The sequence below is a fragment of the Erpetoichthys calabaricus genome, chromosome 16 (genome assembly GCF_900747795.2).
Source record: "Erpetoichthys calabaricus chromosome 16, fErpCal1.3, whole genome shotgun sequence".
In the NCBI taxonomy this organism is placed as follows: Eukaryota; Metazoa; Chordata; class Cladistia; order Polypteriformes; family Polypteridae; genus Erpetoichthys; species Erpetoichthys calabaricus.
In genome coordinates, this window is record NC_041409.2 from 64,944,633 (window position 1) to 64,969,356 (window position 24,724).

Here is a 24,724-nt window from a genome sequence, read left to right on the forward strand (position 1 = left end):
CTTGATTTTCTCCGGTGGTAGAGATGCTCATTCTTCTTGGCGAAAAGCCTCCATTTCCCATAAATCCTTTGGTTGTCTTGCATGAACTACACGTTAGACATATTCCCAAAGTGGCTCAATGATATTGAGGTCAGGAGACTGTGATGGCCCCTCCATCACCTTCATTTTTTTCTGCTGTACCCACTGAAGGGTTGACTTGGCCTTGTGTTTTGGATCATTGTCATGTTGGAAGATCCATGCGCAGCTTCCGGCCTGATGAATGCAAGTTTTCCTCCAATATTTTCCGGTAACAAGATGAATGCAGCAATTTTCACTGAGTTACCTGTGGTGCTGCAGCTCATAAACCCCCAGAACATCAGAGATCCACCTCCGTGCTTCATAGTAGGTATGGTATACATTTAATCATAGGCCTTGAGGCGTCCTTTCCAAACATAGCGTTTATGGTTGTGACCATAAATTTCCATTTTGGTCTCATCACTCCAAAGGACTTTGTTCCAGAAGTTTTGAGGCTTGTTTAGATGCTGTTTGGCATATTGCAAGCTGGCTGTTTTTGTGGAATTGGCACAGTAAAGGCGTTTGCAACTCAACCGTGCTGACCATTTAAGTTCAAGTACCTTCTTATTGTGCATCTTGAAATAGCAACACTACTTGTTTGCAGAGAAGCTGGTATCTCAGCTGAAGTGGTTTGTGACTTTTTTTTGGCAGCTCGACAACTGATCCTGGCAGATGTGGCTGAAATCTTGGATGGTCTACCTGACCGTGGCTTGGTAACAACAGAACCCCTACCTTCCCACTTTTTTTTTTTTTATCAGAGTCTGAACACTAGTGACAGGCATTTTCAGATCTCCGGATATCTTTTTAGATCCTTTTCCTGATTTATACAATTCAACATCCTTTTCTTGCTGGTCCTTTGACAGCTCTTTGCTTTCCCCATGGCTTGGTATCCAGTAAAGTCAGTGCAGCTCTGCATGAATTCAAATTGACTATTTATACAAAGACACTGACTACAATCAAAGAAGTTACCGGTTTGGACACTCTCCCTTATTTGCCCTTAATTTGAACCTGTTTGTGTTATCAGCCCCAACATTCAAGGGGATGTACGACCCATTCGGGTGATTTCAGTTATCATTATGATTTAAAAAGGACACACAATTATGTGATAAGAAATTGCTTCACCTGTCACACTCCCTAATTATAAGGAGGAAAGCTTTCTGCATGATTACTTGCATTTTCCTAAACAATGACTGATATTTCACAAATTCTGCCAGGGTATGTAAACTTAGGAGCTTCTGTGATCCCACTGTCACTCCGGCTGATTAGTTCGCCCTCATCAGAATGTCACATTGCGCAATACGACAGAACATTTAGTTTGGTGCTGCCATTATTCACACATGGGTGCAGTCTGTTGTGCCTATGGAGTCTAAATAACATTACTTAGTGACACTGACATGACATTGGATAAATACATTTTACACAGACTCGCCCCCCCCAAAAATCAAATTGATTCAAACAGCATTTGCAGTGGTGAGTTGACTTCTTAATGTATGGCCTCATCTGATCGCATACAGTATAAAGTTATTTGTTTTGTAATTGATTGTCAGGAAATGCCAATAGGTCCGTGCTGTATTTGAACTATTTGTTAGGGATAATCCAAGCTTCCTCATCCTTTGGATTTTCAAGTACCAGATACACTATGGATGATCTCACAGGATTCTTGAAAATAAATTGACTTTGTAGGTGTGGAATGTAACCACCAACATCTGTATGATAATCATCATCACGAACCAGACCTGACTTCACAAAGTTTATAACAAGGGTTTCTGTTTTACTACTACATCATCAATTAGAGTATTTTTAGTTTTAACGTTTTACTAGTGGAGAAAAACACAATATGGACTGTCAAATACATTTCATTATTGAGGTATGTAATTGAATCTATTAATGTATGTTAACTTTATTATTTTACAATGTAAAATGCAACCACCTATAGGAGGGGCCAAGGAGGTCGGGTGCAGTGTGAGTTGGGTGGTGGCCGAAGGCGGGGACCTTGGTGGTCCAATCCTCGGCTACAGAAGCTGGCTTTTGGGATGTGGAATGTCACCTCTCTGAAGGGGAAGGAGCCTGAGCTTGTGCGTGAGGTTGAGAGGTTCCAGCTAGATATAGTCGGACTCACCTCGAAGCACAGCTTGGACTCTGGAACCAATCTCCTTGAGAGGGGCTGGACTCTGTACCACTCTGGAGTTGCCCCCGGTGAGAGGCGCCGAGCGGGTGTGGGCATACTTATTGCCCCCTGACTTGGAGCGTGTACATTGGGGTTTACCCCGGTGGACGAGAGGTTAGCCTCCCTCTGCCTTCAGGTGGGGGGATGGATCCTAACTGTTGTTTGTGCGTATGCGCCGAACAGCAATCTGGAGTACCCACACTTTTTGGAGTCCCTGGAGGGGGTGCTAGAGGGCATACCTTTTGGGGACTCCCTCGTTCTGCTGGGAGACTTCAGTGCTCACGTGGGCAATGACAGTGAGACCTGGAAGGGCATGATTGGGAGGAATGGCCCCCCCGATCTGAACCCTAGCGGTGTTTTGTTATTGGACTTCTGTGCTCGTCACGGATTGTCCATAACGAACACCATGTTCAAGCATAGGGGTGTTCATATGTGCACTTGGCACCAGGACACCCTAGGCCTCAGTTCAATGATCGACTTTGTGGTCGTGTCGTCGGACTTGCGGCCACATGTCTTGGACACTCGGGTGAAGAGAGGGGCGGAGCTGTCAACTGATCACCACCTGGTGGTGAGTTGGCTTCGATGGTGGGGGAGGATGCCGGTCAGGCCTGGTAGGCCCAAACGTGTTGTGAGGGTCTGCTGGGAACGTCTGGCAGAGCCCCCTGTCAGAAGTAGATTCAACTCCCACCTCTGGCAGAACTTCGACCACGTTCCGAGGGAGGTGGGGGACATTGAGACTGAATGGGCCATGTTCCGTGCCTCTATTGTTGAGTCAGCTGACCGGAACTGTGGCCGTAAGGTGGTCGGTGCCTGTCATGGCGGCAATCCCTGAACCCGTTGGTGGACACCGGTGGTGAGGGATGCCATCAAGCTGAAGGAGTCCTACAGGATCCTTTTATCCTGTGGGACTCTGGAGGCAGCTAATAGGTACCGGCAGGCCAAGCGGAATGCGGCTTTGGTGGTTGTTGAGGCAAAAACTCGGGCATGGGAGGAGTTTGGGGAGGCCATGGAGAATGACTTTCGGATGGCTTCGAGGAGATTCTGGTCCACCGTCCGGCATCTCATGAGGGGGAAACAGTGCAGTGTCAACACTGTGTATGGTGGGGATGGTGCGCTGCTGACCTCGACTCAGGACGTTTTGGGTCGGTGGGGGGAGTACTTCAAAGACCTCCTCAATCCCACTAACATGCCTTCCAATGAGGAAGCAGAGCCTGGGGACTTGGAGGTGGGCTCCCCCATCTCTGGGACTGAGGTCACCGAGGTGGTCAAAAAAATGAGATACGCCTGGAGTTCCTCAAGGCTCTGGATGTTGTAGGACTGTCTTGGTTGACACGTCTCTGCAACATCGCATGGACATCAGGGACAGTGCCTCTGGATTGGCAGACTGGGGTGGTGGTCCCCCTCTTTAAGAAAGGGGACCGGAGGGTGTGTTCCAACTACAGAGGGATCACACTCCTCAGCCTCCCTGGAAAAGTCTATTTGGGGGTCCTGGAGAGGAGGGTCCGTCGGATAGTCGAACCTCGGATTTAGGAGGAACAGTGTGGTTTTTGTCCTGGCCGCGGAACAGTGGACCAGCTCTACACCCTTGGCAGGGTCCTGGAAGGTGCATGGGAGTTTGCCCAACCAGTCTACATGTGTTTTGTGGACTTGGAAAAGGCGTTCGACCGTGTCCCTCGGGGGATCCTGTGGGGGGGTACTCCGAGAGTATGGGGTACCGGCCCCCCTGATAAGGGCTGTTCGGTCCCTGTACAACCGGTGTCATAGCTTGGTCCGCATTGCTGGCAGTAAGTCGAACCCGTTTCCAGTGAGAGTTGGACTCCACCAGGGCTGCCCTTTGTCACCGATTCTGTTCATAACTTTTATGGACAGCATTTCTAGGCGCAGCCAAGGTGTTGAGGGGGTCCAGTTTGGTGGACTCAGGATTGGGTCACTGCTTTTTGCAGATGATGTTGTCCTGTTTGCTTCATCAGGCCGTGATCTTCAGCTCTCTCTGGATTGGTTTGCAGCTGAGTGTGAAGCGGCTGGGATGGGAATCAGCACCTCCAAATCCGAGACCATGGTCCTCAGCCGGAAAAGGGTGGACTGCCCTCTCAGGGTTGGGAGCGAGATCCTGCCCCAAGTGGAGGAGTTCAAGTATCTCGGGGTCTTGTTCACGAGTGAGGGAAGAATGGAGTGTGAGATCGACAGACGGATGGTTGCGGCGTCCGCAGTGATGCGGGCTCTGCATTGGTCTGTCGTGGTGCAAAAGGAGCTGAGCCATATGGCAAAGCTCTCAATTTACCAGTCGATCTATGTTCCTACCCTCACGTATGGTCATGAGCTGTGGGTAGTGACCGAAAGAACGAGATCGCGAATACAAGCGGCTGAAATGAGTTTCCTCCGCAGGGTGTCTGGGCTCTCCCTTAAAGATAGGGTGAGAAGCTCAGTCATCCGGGAGGGGCTCAGAGTAGAGCTGCTGCTCCTCCGCATCGAGAGGAGTCAGATGAGGTGGCTCGGGCATCTGATCAGGATGCCTCCTGGACGCTTCCCTGGTGAGGTGTTCCGGGCACGTCCAACCGGGAGAAGGCCCCGGGGAAAACCAAGGACACGCCGGAGGGACTGTCTCCCGGCTGGCCTGGGAACGCCTCGGGATTCTCCCGGAAGAGCTAGAAGACGTGGCCGGGGAGAGAGAAGTCTGGGCATCTCTACTCAAGCTGCTGCCCCCGCGACCCGACCTCGGATAAGCGGGAGACAATGGATGGATGGCTTTCCTTCTGATCCTTTTTTGTGCTGATGGTGTAAAAGCTCTGGTAGTATGTGAGGACAGCGGCACACTGATGTTGATCCTAGAAGGTCCTGAAGTGCACCACTTTAGTGACTTAGAATTGGGGCTCTTTATAACAGACAATTTTAACATTATGAAACACATGTTTGAAACTTTTTTTATTTATTTTCCCCCCCTATTATTATTGCTATATTTTTCCTTTTATCTCCTTCTGAAAAAGGCAATGGGGATGAATGGCATAATAATTTGAATGTGATATATTACTAATTCTTGTTTCCCGAGTTTTCCAGGTCTCTGACTGTGTCTGGCTTGTCTGACTCGTTTACTACAATCTGGCTGGGATTCTACGATTTGTTGATGGGCAGTTATTCTTGTTTTTCATGTATGGTAATTAGTTTCAGCTTCGTTTCTGATGTTTTAACAATTCTATATCCTTTTATGTGACAGCTCTGTGTTTAGTGAGTTTTGCTTTGAGAGTTGGTGAGGAGCGCTTGTGTTGTGGTGTTGTAGTTCTGAGCTGGCAGTGACAGACTGGACATCGAGCTCCGTGAAGAGGATTACTTGTGTTCTGTTTTGTGTGTTGTCTTTACCCCATTTTTGACACCCACTGCACTCTGTCTAAATTGAACTTCCTAAGATTTCTTCCATTTTTTCCCCCTGTAAGGCTTTATTTTTCTTGTCTTCTTAGAGAGTCAAGGCGTGAGGGCCTGTCAAACAACAGGGCCTATTAAATCTCATTGAGGCGTTCCTTGTATGATTTTAGGCTACACAAGAACTCAACTCTTATTGTTGTTATGTTTTACCATTTTGCAACAAACATCATATTAGTTTAACTGATAGTGTAACTTAAGACCACAGCAGCATTAGATGTGCTAAACCGTCCTGTCACTGACAAAAAAGGTGGTAATGGATGACAGAATTTAAACATCTTGTATTTTCAACCAATAGTTCCGGTTATAATGTCTTACTCCTGCCTTGCGCCCTGTGTTGGCTGAGTTTGGCTCCAGCAGACCCCCGTGACCCTCTAGTTAGGATATAGCGGGATGGATAATGTCTTACATGTTCAATACAAAACGGTAAGACAATTTCCATGAGAATTCTACAACATTATTTTAAAAAAAAAAACTAGAACGTTTCTCTGATGTTTTTGTTTCTCGTTGATCTGGTGTTTCGTGAACTCTCAATCCACCTCACTCCTCTAGGTTTCATCTTTAGCCTACTAGGCTAAGACAGGATGGTCAGTTGCCTTGTTGCCAAATTTGACTTGTCGTGATCCTCTTTGGTGGAACTGAAACAACAGGCTCTGATAAGGCCAGTGTCTCATTTTAAGCAAGGCTTACTTTCTCAGCGTGCTTTGTGGAATACCCCCAAATGAGACGGCTTTAAGTTTGGACGCAACATTGTTCCCCTTTGCCAGCTCCAGGATGCACACCACAACAGCAATCAGTCCGAGTCCACAGCTCGTCTTGATCTGCTGCCAGTTCACAGGTCAGATACTCACTGCAACAACGCTTAACCTGACGGACAGTCTTGTAGCTGTAAACACGCACTAAGAGGAGGTCGTCTCCAGATGATCAAATGCTGAATGCAAAACATAAACACAGACAACACTCCCATCTTGGTTAGTATATGAGGAGAATCCTACTTACTGGCACTGTCAGATGTCCTTCCGCTTCTAGTCAGTTTGGGTTTAATGTCACTCCTGTTCACTTTGGCACATCACAGGTTTCACACCTCAGTGGTCTTACCGGCAGTGCAGCTCTTTGGTTCTACCACTTCAAGTTAAATATAAAGCTCATCCTTCTAGGTAACATGTTGATAAAAATCACAAGGATATTGTACCCACATAGCACCTTTCTGCTCAGGAACCATGATTCAAAATGACAGTTCTGCCTTTAGAGGTGCAAAATATATAAAAGTGTGATGGACTGATGCCAGGCTTGGTTCCAGTAAAAATAGACTTTGACCCTAAACTGGATTAAGAGAATGTATGTAGACCCCATAATTTGATAAAGGCTGATGACAGCTGTCAGTAGTTTCATTTCTTATGGGCAGAGGACTTGGCCTTGACCAGTAAAGCCTTGAGTGTGGATTACACAAACTGAAGGTCCGCAGTGTGGTCGCCTGCCCTTTATTGCTGATCTGAAGTTCCTCTCGTACTGCTGGATTTGGCTAAGCAGCCTGAAATCAGCAAGCCTCTCACAGACAATTGAGTTCCCCCTTCTGCCTTTGGAAATCAAACAGAGAAACAGAACTGGAAAATCAAGAATCTTTATTTTGATGACAAAGAATGGCTACTGTGCACCTCAAGGGAGACGTGAAGGCATTTAGGGGAAACTCCTGCCCACAACTTCTAACTTCATAAAGGCAACTGTTCATAAATAAGGCAGATGGAGCCAGCACACCTTTAATATTTTTTCCTTTCCATTTTTAGAGTTGGCAAAAGATGATAAACTTCTTACTGCTTTAGCAAGGTGAAAATATCCATGGGGTAAATTTGAAGGAAGTCATTTTAAAGCTGTGCTGGTGACTTGGACTGTGAACAGATGACAGCCTGCCTTCGGGGTGGCACATGTCTTCTCAGGACAGCCTGACAGAACCTCACAATTAACACAGGATTTTCAGTAACATGAAAGAAGCGTCTTCAAAGTAAATGTGAACAGAAAAAAAGATGGGGTTGAGAGTCCCACTGCTCGTTTTATGACGCACACACACACACACACCGTCATTTCTCCCATTTTTTTCTTTTTTACATCATGGTGGCTGTCCACAGGCTGTAACGTTGATTGACTATATGTGATTCTTTGCCTCCAGAACCAGATTTCTTGCAGAGCTGCGCCCTGCTCTCATAGCCGTGACCTTGTTGGCGTATCTGGACCCTTCGTGACCGAGTTTATGATCAAATGACGAGCGCCTAATTGTCTCTGTTCAAAAATACAAGTGGTGTGCCTGCCAAGAAATGGCCGAGAGGTCTGGACAGCAACTCCCTTTTAGCAAGTACTGTGGTCTGCTCCACAGGGCAGGATATTTTATATTTCTACAGCACAAAGTAAAAGCACATTTTGTTTAAGCAACACATATGTTAAAGCAACCATTTACATAAGTAAAAAAAATAAACTAAAATAAAATACGATGCACTTACATGTTGCATATCAAACAAAACAGCCCTAACCTGCATTTTGATTTAAAAGGAACAACATGGAATGGTTAAGATTCAATTGGTCTATATCAAAATACAGAAAAACAAAACCTTTAAAAATAAAATACAGACTCTGTACACAGCATTGAGATTTTTGTTTTGCTTCTCCAAACTTACAGTTGTGAGGACGGAGGTCGAGTATCGCTGCAATTCTCTTACCATTTCTGCCCACAGGAATGCACTGCACAGGATCTGGGAGCCGCAATTGTTTTGTGGTTTGGCTGTTAGTTTCTTTATTTTCTTTACTTTAGCAGAAGCACATCTTCTAGGGGCTTTAAATGGTGGGCAGTGCTTGCTGGACAAAACGTTTTATGTTTTAGCCTTCCTTTTATCCTACCCGACTTTCAGCTGCTCAGTTAACACACAAGCTGCACACACATCATTCAAATCCTGTCCAGTCGTGACTCACAAAGAGCTTTACATCAAAGTTCATGCCGGCTTTACGTTTTTCTTTTTCGGGAAATAATTTAATGTTTGCTTTGATTAACAGTAACAAATATATTAAATGAGACTTGTTTGTTCTGTATTTGGCAGCAGTCTAACTCGTATGCACAGTCACAGCAAACGGTGCCTCTAGAATTTGTACAGATCTACCTTTTTTGTTTTTTCACTCCGGTTTTTAACAAAACATCCCTTCTAAAGCGCAGTCTTACACATTGCATGTAATAAATGGTCTGCATGTACATGTAGTGACCTTCAAGTGCTTTGCTGATTCTTCCCCTTCACTTCCTGTCAGTCTGTGGGTTTCCAGTTGTGTCTCTAAACTGAGATCAGGCGCCCGTCCAGCACTTCACTGCTCTGCTCCCGGCTTTGGTGGGCTGGGAATGCACTGATCTGGATGAGCAGAGGCGACGAATCCCGGCAGACACTCGCATCGGTAGGAGCCCTCTGTATTCTCACACTTGCCATTCTTGCAGAGTGGAATGCGGTCGCTGATGTCTTTACATTCATTTATGTCTGAAAAGAGCAGTCAGGCAGTTACATGGGATTCCATTTACTAGTGACCTTTCAAAAAATAATGTTAGGCCTTTGAAATGACACAGAAAATGAAAGGAGACGTAATGTAGTCAAAATCAAACAAAAAAAGACATGCAATTTAGAGAAAGGTCACATCTTCAGCAATTGTAAACTACCAAGGATGGAGCGTCCTGCTGCATTAGAGCTCCGGGGCCGTTCATTCAAATGCTGCTGGTGTGCAGTTTTCAATTTCTTCAAGCAAATTCATCACTCACCCCAAAAACATGAACGTCATGTCATGTTAAACTGATCCAGTATGAGTAAGTGTACAGTATGTGTGTAAGTGAGTGTAAGCAAAGATGGATGGTAGCAGGTGCTCGGAGATGTTGCCAAGTGTCCTGGAAGATAAAATCATAATTTTTTAAAACTGAAGACTGTCACTATTATAAGTTTATTTTGCTCAGACAAACTACGATGAAATATAAAGGAACTAACTAAGTTACAAACCACAAAGGGCCCTTACCTGTAAAGCAACTTATCTAACTACACCTGCATTATTCCTTTCTTTTGATCAATAATTGTACATTCTGTCTTCTTGAGATCAATAATTTACCAATAATTTACAACTTTAATGAATGTCTCATCTTATCAACGTAATTTATGGTACTCGTAGTTTACAATGGTTGACAATTTATCCTCTTTAATAAAATCCCTGTGTGCGTCCAGGTGTCCGTGTGTGTGTGTCTTCTGGTGAAGTGCGCATGCAAGTCGCAGTTCTTGTACTATCTCCTTCACAACTCTTACTCACTACCTCACCTTCATTTTCTTGGCCACCAAACTGGCCTCTCCAGATCATAAAATGAGTTCCCTCTGCCTGTGCCTCAGCAGGTTCCTGAACGTTCTGTTTGTTGTAGGTAGACAGAGATACCCACGGGATACTATGGACTGTACCCCACCCATGCTTTGTGACTCCCATCATGGTGGCATTTAAATGGAATCTTTCAGGGCCAGATGCTCTTCTTGATGCCAATCTCCTTTAGCTCCCTTCTTGACGCACGGAGGGGACTGTGGCCTTATTCTAAGCCCAGGTCATATTTTATTGTAAAATAATAATAATAATAATAAAAAACCTTGAGAATCCTAGGGCTTGTACCACATCACTCTTTGTTGAATACTTTTACAGCCACATATTTCTTACTGTGTTCCAGTAGTTGAATCTCAATCCTTATAATATAAAGTGGCATTGTGCCCAACAGGTCTTATTAAATGGGACTTTTCTGAATTTTGAGATTCTTAATTTCCATGTTGTCTAAGTGTCTCATTTACTTTATTACATTTTTTAATTATAAATTAATGCACCTTTGTTGTTTCTTCTCTGATTATTTGTCCATGCCTCTATCTCCTCGACCGAGACTCAGATGTGATTACATATAAGAAGAGACTCAGAGATTTGTGAATCACTTCTTCACTCTCAATATTTGTGAGGATATGGTAATTGATCCATTGTCTGTTGACAATTAGTACTTGGTTATGATCACAGCATACAACAGGTTAACTCCTATATCTAGACATATATTTCATCTCATTACATCTCCGAAACTGCTTTTCCTGGTGAGGATCACAGTGCAGCAGGCCAAACAGATCAGCCCGAGACTTCCATGTTCCCAGCTACTGATTCAAGCTCATTCTGAGGAACTCCCAAGACAGCCAAGAGATAGAATCCCTCCAGAGTGTCCTGGGTCTGCTGCAGGGTCTCCACCTGAGGGACATGCCTTGGACAGCTCTAGAGAGAGTTGCCTGGAGAGCATGCTTTCACCATGCCTAACCCACCTCGACTAGTTCCTCTCGATCCGGAAGTGCAGTGACTCTTCTGAGTGTCTCCTGAATTGCCAAGCTTCTCACCCTGTCATGGGAGTGTCAGCCCAGCCACCCTGCAAATAAACCTAATTTCTCCCACTTGTACTTGTGGCCATTGCCCACAGCTCATACAACCACAGGTGAGAACAGGGATGTAGACCACCCCAGTAAACGTAAGAGTTTTGTCATCAGACTCCTCTCTGGCTTCACTACCATGAATTGCTATACCACCTGCAGAACAGTTGCCACCCCTGCATTTCACATATCAGTCTTGTGTTTCCTGTTTCTATTACTCAAGAACAAGATCCTGAAATACTTTAACTCTTCTACTAATGACACTTGGAGAGAGCAATCCACTCTTTTCCGAGAGAGAGAATCATAATCTCAGACTTAAATTAACATGGAGCGGACAGGTATCTGCCTATTCTGAACAGGCTGATATTGTTTGGTGTGAACCATCAGTCTGGTCTACAAAACCTGCACTACAGCTTAGCTCTAAGAAACAGACCTTATACAAATTCCATGAATACATGGGAGTAAGTTAAAGCTATTCTAGACACGAGCAAGGCCCGAGAAAATCAAATCTTGACCCATGTATGTTCTGAACACTGGGGACCTTCTTCTCCAATCACATAAATATTCCTAGGTTTAATGTTATGCTATATTTGTAAGGTTTGTATTTCTTATTCTGTTTAAATTCTTAATGTATCTATGTTTGTGTGGTCTTTGTGTTATATGTCATGGGGGTTGAGTAAATGCTGAACGTCTAAAATAAATAAAGGTAGCCTATCTCATTTATTTGGACTAAAGCTCTAACTTTTACCTAGAAGGTTTCTTAAGTGCCAAAAACACTGCAGAGGACAAATAGGTGGGATATGGAACAGGCTGTCCCAATGCCCACAGCACTTCTTTCTACCATCTTCTGAGATGTGATGCTTTTCATGAATCTCCTGGTAGTTCCTTGCACCAGTGGCTGATGATTCATGGAAGTGGGATTCCATTCATAGTGTTCATTTAATTTAAAGCCCTCATGACTGTGAACAGCACGGAGGCTGGTGATGGGCTCAAGCAGCTGATAGTCGGTTAACTTTACCAATAAGCACACTGAATGTACAGCTGGAGGTGGTGACACAATCAACAGAGGTGTTGATGGCTTTTATCTCCCAGAGTGCAGCACCTTTGTTTCATCAGCCCTGGACAGCACTACACCCCCATGAATTCTCAATAGAAGTACTTTCAGTTGGCAAAATGCTGTGTCTCCCCAACTATGCAAGAGAAAAAATGAAACTTACCAAGACAAGCCATTTTAGTCAAGTCAAGTTCATATCCATCAAAGCAGTCACAAGTGTACCCTTCACGCACTCTGACGCAGCGGCCATTGTCACAGCCATTTAAAATCCCACATTCTTCTGCCTGCAATCCTTCAAATCCATCATATCGATCTGCACAGTAAAACAGAAGAGTCTTCTAAAATGTGCGTTTTGTAACCAGGATTTACTGGTTCTTAACACAGAGGGTGTTAACGTTAAGATAAACACACAGAATCCATCATCATACAAGGATTTTTGCACAGTTTTAACTATCATAAAGTTTTGAAAAGAAATGCAGTTTTCATTATAAATGATTTCACAGCCAAGACGTTGAGCAGTAACATTTAGTATTGTGCAGATCAAGGAGAGGCCACTGGTCAAGGCCTTGTGCTCAGTTTTCAAGGCAGACAACCAGCTGTGTCTGTACATTCACTGCCATTCTGGCACCGTCGTGTGTGAACAAAAGTCTTTGGAGCGCAGAGAACAGTCGATAACGAATGCTTACCAGGAAAGGTGTTTATCAGTGGAGGATTGTATTGTCTGGGGTGACCGCTGGGCACTCTGGGGGAAGAATATTCACGGTCAGGGTGTCTGGCAGGATAGAAAGGTCCAGTATGCAGTTCGGGTGGTCCGTATGCTGGTTCATTCACATTGTAGCCATAAAAAGGGATATCTGGTCCGTATTCATAGCCGGGCCGCTCTCTTAGGCCATCCACTGCTCGATTACATACCATTGCATATTCCTCTGGAAAAATTACACAAAAAAATATACATGCATTTAAAGTATTTATTGATTGTACAGCACATACGTGAAGCAATACATTTGTATTACTTTGTCGTATTTAATAGACAGAATTTATCGCTTCTTTAAGGGTTATTTTGAAATTAGCACCACAGAACACCATTGAGTCAAATACATTTTCAGCAAATCCTACCCATAACAAGATGGCATTGAAAGATTTAAATTATATAAATTACTTTTTTACTGTAAATAAATTACAGGGTCCAGGATTCAATAAGAAATAAGTGACACCTGCACATAAAGTCTAAGGTTTATTCTCAGATTTTCTCACCTGAGGTCGGTGTGGGACAGAGGGCACAGTTATTACTCCAGGCCACACCATACATGCAGCAGCATTCTGTAAACGTGGTCTGTCTTTGCAGTTGGGGGGCCGAGCACACGTATCCGTCAATCAGCTCCTTCCAGCAGATGTCCAGATGTATGGTTCCTTCCAAGTCTGTTAAAGAATAGAATACTCTGGTATTCAAAAGGTATGGCTCTTATATTAACCATTCAACATGTCTCTTAACTGTGCCATTTTCTGCTGGCATTAAAGCTTCTGACAAAGTACAGAAGAACACAGGAACACACTGAAGAACAACCTTAAAAGTAACTGCCACTCTAATTGGCCCCCTTGATGACAATCATTGGGACCCTTCTCATTCTGCAGTGTTTGAGAATGTGAACACCAAATGGCATGCTGGATATCATTAAAGTGCAGAGCTACACAAAATCTTCATCTAGTTGACAGGTAGTGGAGCACCGTTAAAGTGCGTCTGTCACAGAGTGCGCAGGGATAAAATGTCAGATTTGTACATGGAGTGCAGTACCTGTGGTAAAGCTGGAGTTGACACATCGTCTCCTAGTTACATCCAGAATAAGAGGAGGACTGCAGAAGCAGTTATATGAACCGGGTGTATTGACACACTCCCCATCCTCGCAGACGTCCTCATGCTCGCACTCATTATTGTCTCCATAAAAAAAAAAGGGCAAAAATCACTTAGTGTATAATATAATAATGAAGTTTATGTATCACAATTCTGAAGACTACTGTCACCATTCTACACAAATGCATGTAACTGCTTCTGCTAAGCATCTCAGAATTATTTCCAGGAATTGCACTAAAAGCCTAAGATAAAATTTGTTCTACCCCAGAGTGTGATATGAAAAAATGTTATGAAGTGTCCTACGCCTGAGAACTAAGAGCTGATGTTTGAGAATGAGTGACGTTAGATATAATGGCACTGATGAAGGCGTTTTGTAGTTTCCTGGGAAATCATGATTCCTGATACTAACAATAAGACTTCATTACAAACTTGATAATAATAATAATAATATTCATAGGGATGTGATTACATTCAAATAAAAGCTTTATCCCACTCTCATGAAGTATTACAGAATCATGCATTGAACTGGGCCACTTAGCAACAACATCTTTATATATAATATGCTACCGTATATACAGTATATATATATACCATTTGTTTGTCTGTCCAGGATTTTAAATCATATAAATCACCTGTAAATCATTTAAATCGCCTGTAGCTCGCAAAACGTTTGAACTATTGACGTGAAATTTGGTTCACATATACTACGTGTCGTCTACTATCCAAGGTTATTCCTCTTTTTATTTTTATTTTATGTTATTGTACAATCAATTCTGGGCAGCAGGATGACCGTGCGGTGTATGCGTACGGGCGCCGTTCTCATTCCCTACCACCTTCACCGTCACTTTCTCTTCATATCTTAAATCATTCTTGAGGCAGATTGAAGACTTAAGTGTCAGCTTAAGTGAAAAATTAAGGAAATCATACTAAGTAATTGCAACACAAACACCGACTTAATCAGTTTTAACGTGAAAAGATGCTGACAGAAGAAGAGAAGAAGTGGGCTCAGGAAGCAGCAAGCACATCAACCTTTGAGCAAACGAATGCTAAACGTACAGAGAAAGAGGATGAAAACTAGGAACGCTCAAGTCAAGTGTAACGTGCAGTGCACTGTTACTGTCACAAATAATACTGTAATGAGCACCGACATTGGAAAGGCAGAGAAACACACACCAAATGAGACTTAGACCTGATAATGGGCGTGACTATTAACAATATTAATGATCTACAGTCGTACTTCCATAAGAATCGCCTTCCTGGCCACAGGAAACACCTTATAAAATAACATTTACTGAAACTAGCCATAGCTATTCTGCCGTTGTTTAAGAAGCTGTGTTCACTCTTCCAGTGTTTCCGATTGTCTTCCTGAGCTGCGTGTTGTGCCTCTTTCTATGATCCCCCTTTATCTTCAGCGAGGGTCTATTTATCCAGTGCCCTGGGAGTATCTGCCTGTCTTCTTGTGCCCTCCCAGGCCTGTAAAGTATACACGAAATGTTCAAAAGGTCCATAGAATGCAGAGCTCAGTGTACGTCTGTGACATTTCAGTGTCACTCACCCCATCCAGCCTTGCTTATGTTCAGGGTAATATACTGGCTACTAGAATACATTGTGTATGCATGAGCACCTGTGTGTTGGTACTGTGCGTTTTATAGTCGTACTCATCCAAACGCAAGACAATGATCTTTATGTACATGCTGACAATTACACCCGCAAATCCAGGAAAACCAGCAGTTTGCATGAATACAGCTTTCTGGAACAGTACATCATGTGGAGTGCTGGGGAAATGTGTTAATCTGCATATTACCTCACACGTTGTAAAGGTACAAAATTCGAGCAATGGTTGATTGGGTGATACCCAAAATTATAGCTTTTGCATAGTTTCATTTTCCCCGTGGCTAAAAAATTAACATGAGCAACACTTTCATTTCGGCTGACAGGACATGTCTTCTCGGTGTAGATGAAGTGATCACACGCTACAAATATTATTCCATCTCTGTCAGATCTATCTTTTTATGAGTTCATTGTTGTCCAGCATTTCCAAAACATTCCAAAAGAAATGTGTGTGCCGATCTGTGCCTGAACGCTTTCTTCTGGAAGCTCCTAGCAAGTTATACCAGCTCAAAAGCTCTCCAAAATCCTGTTCAAGTTAAGAGTAGTTTCCTAAATTAGGTAAATTGATAACATTCTATTATCTTGCTCCTATGAGTAAGACCAAATTTGCATCTGAGATTTGTGAGCCCTTTAGGACCGTTTTCCTGCACTGAGATGCTTGATAAATACGGACACTGGTCTTCTGAAGTAGTGTTCTTTGCTAATTTATTCTTCACAGGAATTGGCCCTTATTTGCTGCCAGTGTGTCTAAACCACATCCCTTTTCAAAGTGGCCCAGTCTGGTATCTCGGCTCCATTAGATGAGTTACAGTGGTGCTCATTTCCGCACTGTGGACTACTTACCCACACACTCCAAATGAACTGTATCATAGTAAAATCCATCACGACAGATGCACCTGTATCTTGGGACTGTGTTTATGCACACTCCATTTTTACAAATCTCAGATCCAAAAAGGAAGCATTCATCAGCATCTATATTGTAATGGGTGAGAAAAGAAAGAAGAGCAAAAAAAAAAACGGGCAAAACTATCAGCTAAACAAATGGTTTATAGGCACAGCAAGGATTTAAAGTAGCAAACAACAAACAGATTTACAGATAGAAAAACCTCCACGGCCATCAGGATGTCTGATCTAATCTGTCTACATCCTGAAAAAAAAGTCTGGCGATGCTGTGAGCAACGTAGCTATTGATAGGTGGATCAGCAGACACCTTGATGGTGACCAAACCTTAAATAGTCCTGGATGCAATTCTAAACTGGGTTGATAAATGGCAGAGGCAGCTTAATGTAAAAACATTCACTCATTCATTTCCAAACTCGCTTCTTCTAATTCAAGGTTACAGAAGACTGCATGATATTCTGGCAGTATGGGTCCCACTCACGGACACACTTCCGCTAACACTAATACAGAACCAATTCAGTCACCAATCTACTGTCCATCTACATCATTGGCAAGTTGGACGACACCAGTGCTGACATGGAGAAAACATGCAAACTCCATGGATTCCCCTGACCGTGAATAAAAGTCTAGTCCTTGCAAGTCAGAGTTAGCTGCTTGTCACCACCTTGTCACCCATTCATAGAAACTGAAGAGTGTCAATAAACATGCAAACCAAAAATGACAAGGGGTTGCTGTATGAAGTCTGCATTTTTGAGACATGTCATAGACTCACCGCTGTACAGTGGATGTGTTAAGCCAAAGGCACTGCCATCCACAGCAAGGAAACCGTTCCCTTTTGGGCAAAGTTCATTGTATTCGGCTATGGAAAAAACAAACAACATGATAACATTTTAAATTTAAACCATTGTGCTAAATCTGATCTTGTCTAGTTGTCTACAGTGACATCTGCATAGTGTTTGAGGTACTGAAAACAGCAACTAGGAAAATGTTTTATTTTAACTCTGATGACTCTAAGCATCACTTTAAGTATAGTAACTTTGAATTGTAATAAAAATATACAAGAGATACAATTGTGAACTCAAAATGATGTCTGAAGCGAAAACAAAGATGGCACAGGGTTTGCTTCAGCTTGTAACACTTTAGAGCCAGGATCATCAATTAGCGATCTGTAGGTCAAACCCTCTGCTCCAAAGCCATCTTCCAGCACATTTTTAAAATTATATTAAAATTATGTAGAATCCAGCCACCCTTTTTCTTTAATGTGATTTTCCTGGGGGGGCGTCACTAGGATATATAGATGTATTGATACCACAAGAAAGGATACCATTTCACTGCAGGGAACACTCATGGGCACACATTTGTGCTGTGTTACAGACACATTTCTAATATTCTGGCTGGTGGGCATGCCCAAGAGAAACCTCAAGACCACTCCAGTGATCAAGTAAAAGCCAAGCCTCATGATTGCTCTCCGCGAAGGCTTTCAACACAGTGCCAAATGGTGAAGTAATATTCTCAAGAGAGAAAGCTGTCCATGGGCTCTTTCCCACAGCATTAACTTTTCTCAGGAACTGGGGACTTTTGTGGCATTCCCATCAAAGGTAGGTAGCTCCTGGTCCTTTTTTTTGTAGCTCCTACTCCAGGGTATACTGTATACAGTATTTTTCAATCAACCAGGAACTATCACGAGTGGGGCTCAGGTAATGAATTGTGCTGATTGGTTGATCACAAGCACTGGCAACATTGTACACATCAGCTGCTAGTTTGGACCTTGGAGCATCACTCTTCACAACTGCCTCCCTTGTGGACTGCATCAAAGCAATGACCTCCCCTATGAACTTGCAATCATACTGAAGAAATAAGATATGTGTGCTTCTCCATGAATTCCCAAATATGCCTCACTTTGTACCGTATCACTCTTGTTTGCACATCACATATATTGCATAAAAGTTTCAGGTCCTGTAGTGCGAAAAGTATCCAGTAACCACAAGTATCCACAACCACTACATCGGACAGGAGCTCATTGGTTCCTGAACACAAAAGTTCCTGCAGTAGGAAAGCTCCTGATGCTTTCTGAAACAATTACTCCATTGACCTTGTTAACCTTACCAAACACTCTTTAAGATGTTCATTCACTGTCATAAAGAAGGACTTACCTTCTAATCACACCACTCCCTGACATTCCTTTTTAGATGTGTAAAACTCTTAAATGCTGAAGGATCATCAGTCTACTGTATACTCACCACCTCCCACAATGGGGCACAGGTGTGTCTCACAGTTGTCTCCCCAGCCTTCACCCACAGTGCAGCAGCATTCTTGCTTGGTGGTGTTTCCTGACAGGACGCTGTCACAGAAGCTGGGGTCGTTCAGATTGTAGTAGCACTCCTTTCTCTCTTCTTCTCCTGCTGGGGGTGCACCAGGTATTTTGGGAATTTTGGGCTCTTCTATACACCCAAAAGAAAGTGCACAGCATAAAGAAACAGGTGTGTTATGAAGAAACAATGCAAACAATGGAAAAAGCTTTACAAAGAGCTTACCCCCATCAGAGAGACACCATATGATACTGGGGTTAAATATGATTTATGATCTTTTATGCTGCTTCACATTCCTAGTTACAGTGATCATGGCCGTGTTTTCGGGCTAAGCTTTAGTTCATTCACAGGCCCCTAAATAAGGCTCTGCTGCTTCAGGAGAGTTTCTGTTTGATTCTTGCTGATTTCTTATCTGAAGTGGCCTCTTTTCTTGATACTTTTGCACTATTCAGGTATGTTTGGGAGTAGAGTGGCTTAGTAAATGTACAGATTACAAACTCCGGTGTGAATAACACTGCAAGAGCCGAGATACAATTGTGAACTCAAAATGATGTCTGAAGCGAAAACAAAGATGGCACGGGGTTTGCTTGAGCTTGTAACACTTTAGAGCCAGGATCATCAATTAGCGATCTGTAGGTCAAACCCTCTGCTCCAAAGCCATCTTCCAGCACATTTTTAAAATTATATTAAAATTATGTAGAATCTATAAGAGTTAGGTATCTTTAAAATAAGTTATGTGCAGACAGGATTCATAACAAAATCAAACAAATTACTCCACGTTTGCCACTTTGGCCTCGCCTTAGTTTACGCCTTAAAGGTTAAAATGAATAACTCCGCGATTATGGCTTTGCTTGTAAAGTCAGCACCTCACAGGCAGGAGAGTACAAGGGCTTCCAATGGCTAGAGAGTCGCACTTGGAGCAAAGGGGTAGGTGCTCAGGCATCGTGCCTCTGAAGATGGTGGCACCCAACGGTGGACTCTGTTATGATAGCAACTGCTACATTGTGGACCAGAGAGATCAGCTGTGTATTTTGGAACACTGATATAAAAGATATACTTTTTACACCATTTGTCATTGACATTCTCTATTTCTGTCTTCCTCTTAAAGCATTTTGATGGAGGCATTTTTCCTAGCTAACATATTTTGATGAGTTATGTGAATTTTGAATATTAGTTTCAAGTTTATCAGTAGAAGTGATGTGATTGGGTTCAACTACTCTGAAATTTCTTGACAAAACATTCAATGAAATGATTAAGATTCCTTGTATGGAATAATAATAATACTGAAATGATATCAATTTTGACAGATTTGAACTGACTTAATGTGTGTAATGTGATTGGATAGCTGATTAGATGAGAATGTCATGGAGGAATGAGGATGTGTGCCTGTTAAAGTGTGTGTGAGGTGTGGGTAGAGTTATGTCAGGGCTTGCTCGGGGAGAATTTGGCCTCAGGTAAAATCTATCTGATGGCCCTTGGCTTAAAGGAAAGAACGATTCTGCTTATTTTGTTTATTGGCCACCAATTTTAATTCCATCCATTGTTTAGAGAATTCATGTTTTACATTACAGGTTCTTGGTGAGCTGAGGCCAGATGTCACTGGTCACCATCCTCCTTCAGGTGTCTTTTACAAAAGGTAGGCTGTAGAAGTTTTGATCAAACAGATAGTAAGTGCAATATCACTATTTCTTTATTTTCACAAAACTAAAGAGTAAAATTAACTACAGCTTTACTTTGTTTGTAAAAGGCACATGCCAAAGATATTTCCATACTATTAAATCAGAGTGATGATGGGGTGTGTGTATTTATTTTTCAAGGAAGCAATACTAATGAAGACTACAACATATTTAATTCATTTTTACAATCTCAGACAACCGGAGACATCGGACATGAGGCAGGAACCAAAAGTAATAGACCACTGCAGATAAGAGAATAAACCTAACATACACATTTTTGGGATGAGGGGGAAGAAAACTAAAGGGAGGAATGTACAGACTGAGAACTGGCCATGATCAGGTTGAGAGATCAACAAATTTCTAAAACAATATGGGGAAGTCAATGCACTCCCACGACACTAGTAAAACAATTTAAAATAATACAAGTAAATGAAAGTAAGAAAGTAACAACAGCAGTTTTATCAAATTTGGGGTTGTAGGTAAGCAAAGAAATGAACATTGAAAATGCCAGATTTACATGTAATAAAATCAACGACCAGAAGATGGCAGAGTAGGCTTGTAATTCGACAGTTTTAGGCCCACAAGCGCGTCTTTCAAGACCAAGCTGCAGTGGTGACTGATGTTTATTGCATTGCTATTGTTAACTGATTTCCAGACTCTCAATCTGTGGGGTTAATCTCTTGCGGTGCCCTGCTTATACCGAGACGCATTTCATTTTCTTACTTACAGAAGCACATGACGCTGCCCCATTCATCAGCCATGTGATCCTACCTTGCTAGAAGTTATTTGGTAGAATTAAAGCAGCCACCTCTAATCAGTTGACTGCGAAAAAAAGCAAACAACCTCCATGCATGACAGCAATTTTGTAGAAATTCAATGTTGTCAAGAATGTTTGTGTTAAATGGCTAACAGAATTATGGAAATGAATGATGTCCTTAAACAACGAGTGAGTTAATGTCTGCACGTTATTGAGTCTGCCAACCTCCTCTTATCTTGAAGACAAAAGATATTTGACATCTGATTATATCACCTTCTGTGGACGAGGACCTACATTCATTTAATATGTTATAATATCACCTTTGTTCCAGGATAACCAATTGTATAATACACTTAATAGTTTTTATGGCTATGGCATCTGTTAAGGTGAGGAAACAAAAATACTGAGCAATAGTTTGCATGGCACAACAATTACGTTTGGTCATTAGGTTGTTAGACAGTAGAAATTAGAAAGAGAGGAGGATTAGGGTTAGTATGAAAGGATGAAACAGAGGAAAATCAAAAATGTGGTTTTCATGTACTGTGTATCACCAGAACAAGGGTTCATATCAGAGTAGTCAGCTTTTGACCAAATTTTTCACCACACTGAGGAAATAATCAGAGTTTAGAAAAAGACCTCCTCTACCTGTCATGATCCTGTTGCGACACTGGTTGGTCTGGGGATCAAACTCTTCATTGTCAGAGGGACAGAGGCACAAGAAGGTCCCCTCTACATTCTCGCAAAAAGCTGAGCCACACACTGCAGTGAAACTCTCGCATTCGTTCATATCTGTTTATGATACGATAGATTCAATTAGTGACTGCAAAGCATAAAACAGACAGCATACCAAAGTGAGAACAGAAGATGTGGAGATCCTCAATGAGCAAAACTTCCATGGTTTCTTTTTCATTAGATTTTGTCTTGCAACATTCTTGCAATATTGAGCACAGTATGTTGTGGAGTACAATTAGGCCATCACATTAGAAACGTGTGGTTTATAGGACACAGACAAATACAATTGTACATTAAACGTCTATTTTCTAGTGATACATAATTAAGGCTCTCACAGCTCACAAATACCCTTTAGTGCAGCGGACAAGCCTCTGGTCAGGGCTGGACTAGGGCTGAAACTTTGTATAGTGCCCAGGAAAAGTATGACAGTTAAGAAACAGTAGAAAGACCACACAAAATGTACAAATGAATGATAAAACTCCCATGGCTGTGTTCGTTTCATACATACCGACACATGCTGAAGTCCCTGGAGAGTTCTGAAAGCCTTGATCACACACACAGTGGTAGGAGCCATCAGTGTTTTCGCAGAAGCCATGGCTACCACAGATGGTCTTATTAACACACTCATCAATGTCTAGGAGAGAATAAGATAATAAAAGACAGCTATTTGACACTTTGAGCCCGAGGGTTCAGCTGAATAGTAGTAACAACAGTAGTATTAATATTGTGATGTGTATGTGCCACCAAGAATGATGCGTTAGCTGTACCTGGATGGCCTGCCACGTGACCAGAGTCATCAGTGTACTTTAAGAAGCCTGTTGGACTGAACCTGCGTGTTGTGCAGTGGAGCTGATTTTTACATAATAATGACATCCTGCTATTGTCTTCCAGTCTAATCACGTTACTAGAAGAAAAACAAGTATTAAGTTTCTATTTATTCAATGACTTTTGAAAAATATTTTGGTGAGCAATTAGAAGTAATCTGTAAAACTGTAATAAATGTGCACCTCAGCAGCTGGCAAAGTGAAGCAAAATGTTTCATTGAAATTAATAGCTACATCTAAAAATACCAGGAAAGAACTTAACTGTGAAAAAGAATCGTTAAAAAGTCACAAAGAGGCCCAAGAAGCACCTGCTGCTTACTAAAGGGGGAGAATGTCACAGATTGATAACACTTTCTGGATGTACGTTTATTACATTGCAGTATATGCACGTGTAAGGGCAGTTCAGAGCTGCTCATGTATATTACTTATGAGTACAATTGCTTTAAAGTAAAATTGTTAGGGATACCATACTGAACCGGTAAAAGACACATGCTTTCATTTTTTTAATTGTTAAAGTACTCTTTCTTAGTAATCAAAGCCTGATGTTGTTTCTTATTTAATTATATCGAGTTTTCTCTTATATAGAGCTCTTCACGGAGTATAAGATTAGAGGGCTTACACAGCTGAAGAAACACAATACATCAGGGGTCATCAAATAGACATGACCTGGCAAACACTCTTTGGGACAGGCCCTGCTATAACAAACACGACATCACACACACACACACACACACTTTTTTTATCCCCGTCCTGGCTGCTCTTAAAGGTCTATCCTGTTTTCACCCTCTTTCTCCAGTTCCCTTAAAGGTTCAATCCCATTGGTAACTGCGGTGAACCACCAGGGGGCGTACAGCTCCCCAAACACCTGACACAACAGACACAGAGCACAAGTCCGACACACAACACACGTTTATTAAGAGTGGGAAACGTTTTTCTCTCGTTTCCCACCACTCCAGCACAGTACAGCACCAAGCACAATATACAATGCAGCAAGGCACTTTTCTTCTTCTTCCTCCTCGTCTCCCTCTCTTCTTCGCCTCCACTCCTCCATCGACCTCCTCCCGACTCTGGCTCATCTCTGTGAGACTGTTGGCTCCTTTAAAGATTACTCCAGGTGACTTGTTAGGGAGGTCTGGAATTACTCCCAGGTGTGGTGGAAGCCCAAAGTAGGGCTTTTCATCTCCTTCAGCTTCCCCTGGTGGCATTCCCAGAACCCAACAGGGCTGAGCTGACCAATACCAAGTCCCATATAACCCTGTGGGACTCCGAGGGGCTGCTGCACTCCAGGGGGGCTGCCAAATAACAGTCTGGGGGAGACAGTGTCCTTCATAAGTCATCTTTTTCTGTCCTTCCAATATAGAGGTGTCCCAGCTGGGTAATGGCGCCGGCCACCATCCATCACACTGCATTTCTGTTTTCCCTTTTAAAAGGGACATGAATTGGACAACAGGTTAAGTGGGTTCTTAAAACAGGACATTCTACAACAGCGGGGAAAAACTACAATAGTCCAGCCAGTAATCACTGTCAGGCATGTGCCTTTACAAGCCGCTACACATACGCATCACGATGGCTATGACAATTCTTTTTATTTTTTTTTTAAAGTGAGACACCAATGCATTATAGACACATGCATACTGTCTTTTTCTTCTTTTCCAACTGCATGACTTATACAGAAAAACAGTATGAATTATAAAACTAATGATAGTTTATTTACTTTTGCAAGAGGCCATTTTAGCATCATCTATGCTTCTGTCCACATGAATAAAGCCCATCTGCCCTCGCCTGTTCACAACTCTTATTAGAGTTAGTCCTGTACCATAATACTTTGAGTCGAGTCCCATGGGTATCATGGGATTGCTGCAGAAATGCAGACCTCTAAGACACAATCTCTCATTCTCTCCTGGACACTCTCATTCAATCACCCACTCATTCATGTCAC

General features: G+C 42.6%; 1 protein-coding gene across 1 annotated transcript in view; it reads right to left on the reverse strand.

The window, feature by feature from the left end:
- Nucleotides 1–7,240: 7,240 nt before the first annotated feature.
- LOC114666327 (latent-transforming growth factor beta-binding protein 2-like) overlaps nt 7,241–24,724 on the reverse strand; it is a 418,209-nt gene continuing 400,725 nt past the window's right edge. Inside the window, exons 29-38 of the mRNA XM_051919743.1 lie at nt 22,470–22,595; nt 21,875–22,018; nt 18,728–18,928; nt 17,260–17,346; nt 16,431–16,559; nt 13,920–14,060; nt 13,382–13,546; nt 12,814–13,053; nt 12,291–12,440; nt 7,241–9,141 (exon numbers count right to left, since the gene is read on the reverse strand). Coding sequence (XP_051775703.1) covers nt 8,975–9,141; nt 12,291–12,440; nt 12,814–13,053; nt 13,382–13,546; nt 13,920–14,060; nt 16,431–16,559; nt 17,260–17,346; nt 18,728–18,928; nt 21,875–22,018; nt 22,470–22,595 — 1,550 coding nt within the window. The 3' untranslated portion in view covers nt 7,241–8,974. The remainder of the gene's footprint in view (nt 9,142–12,290; nt 12,441–12,813; nt 13,054–13,381; nt 13,547–13,919; nt 14,061–16,430; nt 16,560–17,259; nt 17,347–18,727; nt 18,929–21,874; nt 22,019–22,469; nt 22,596–24,724) is intronic.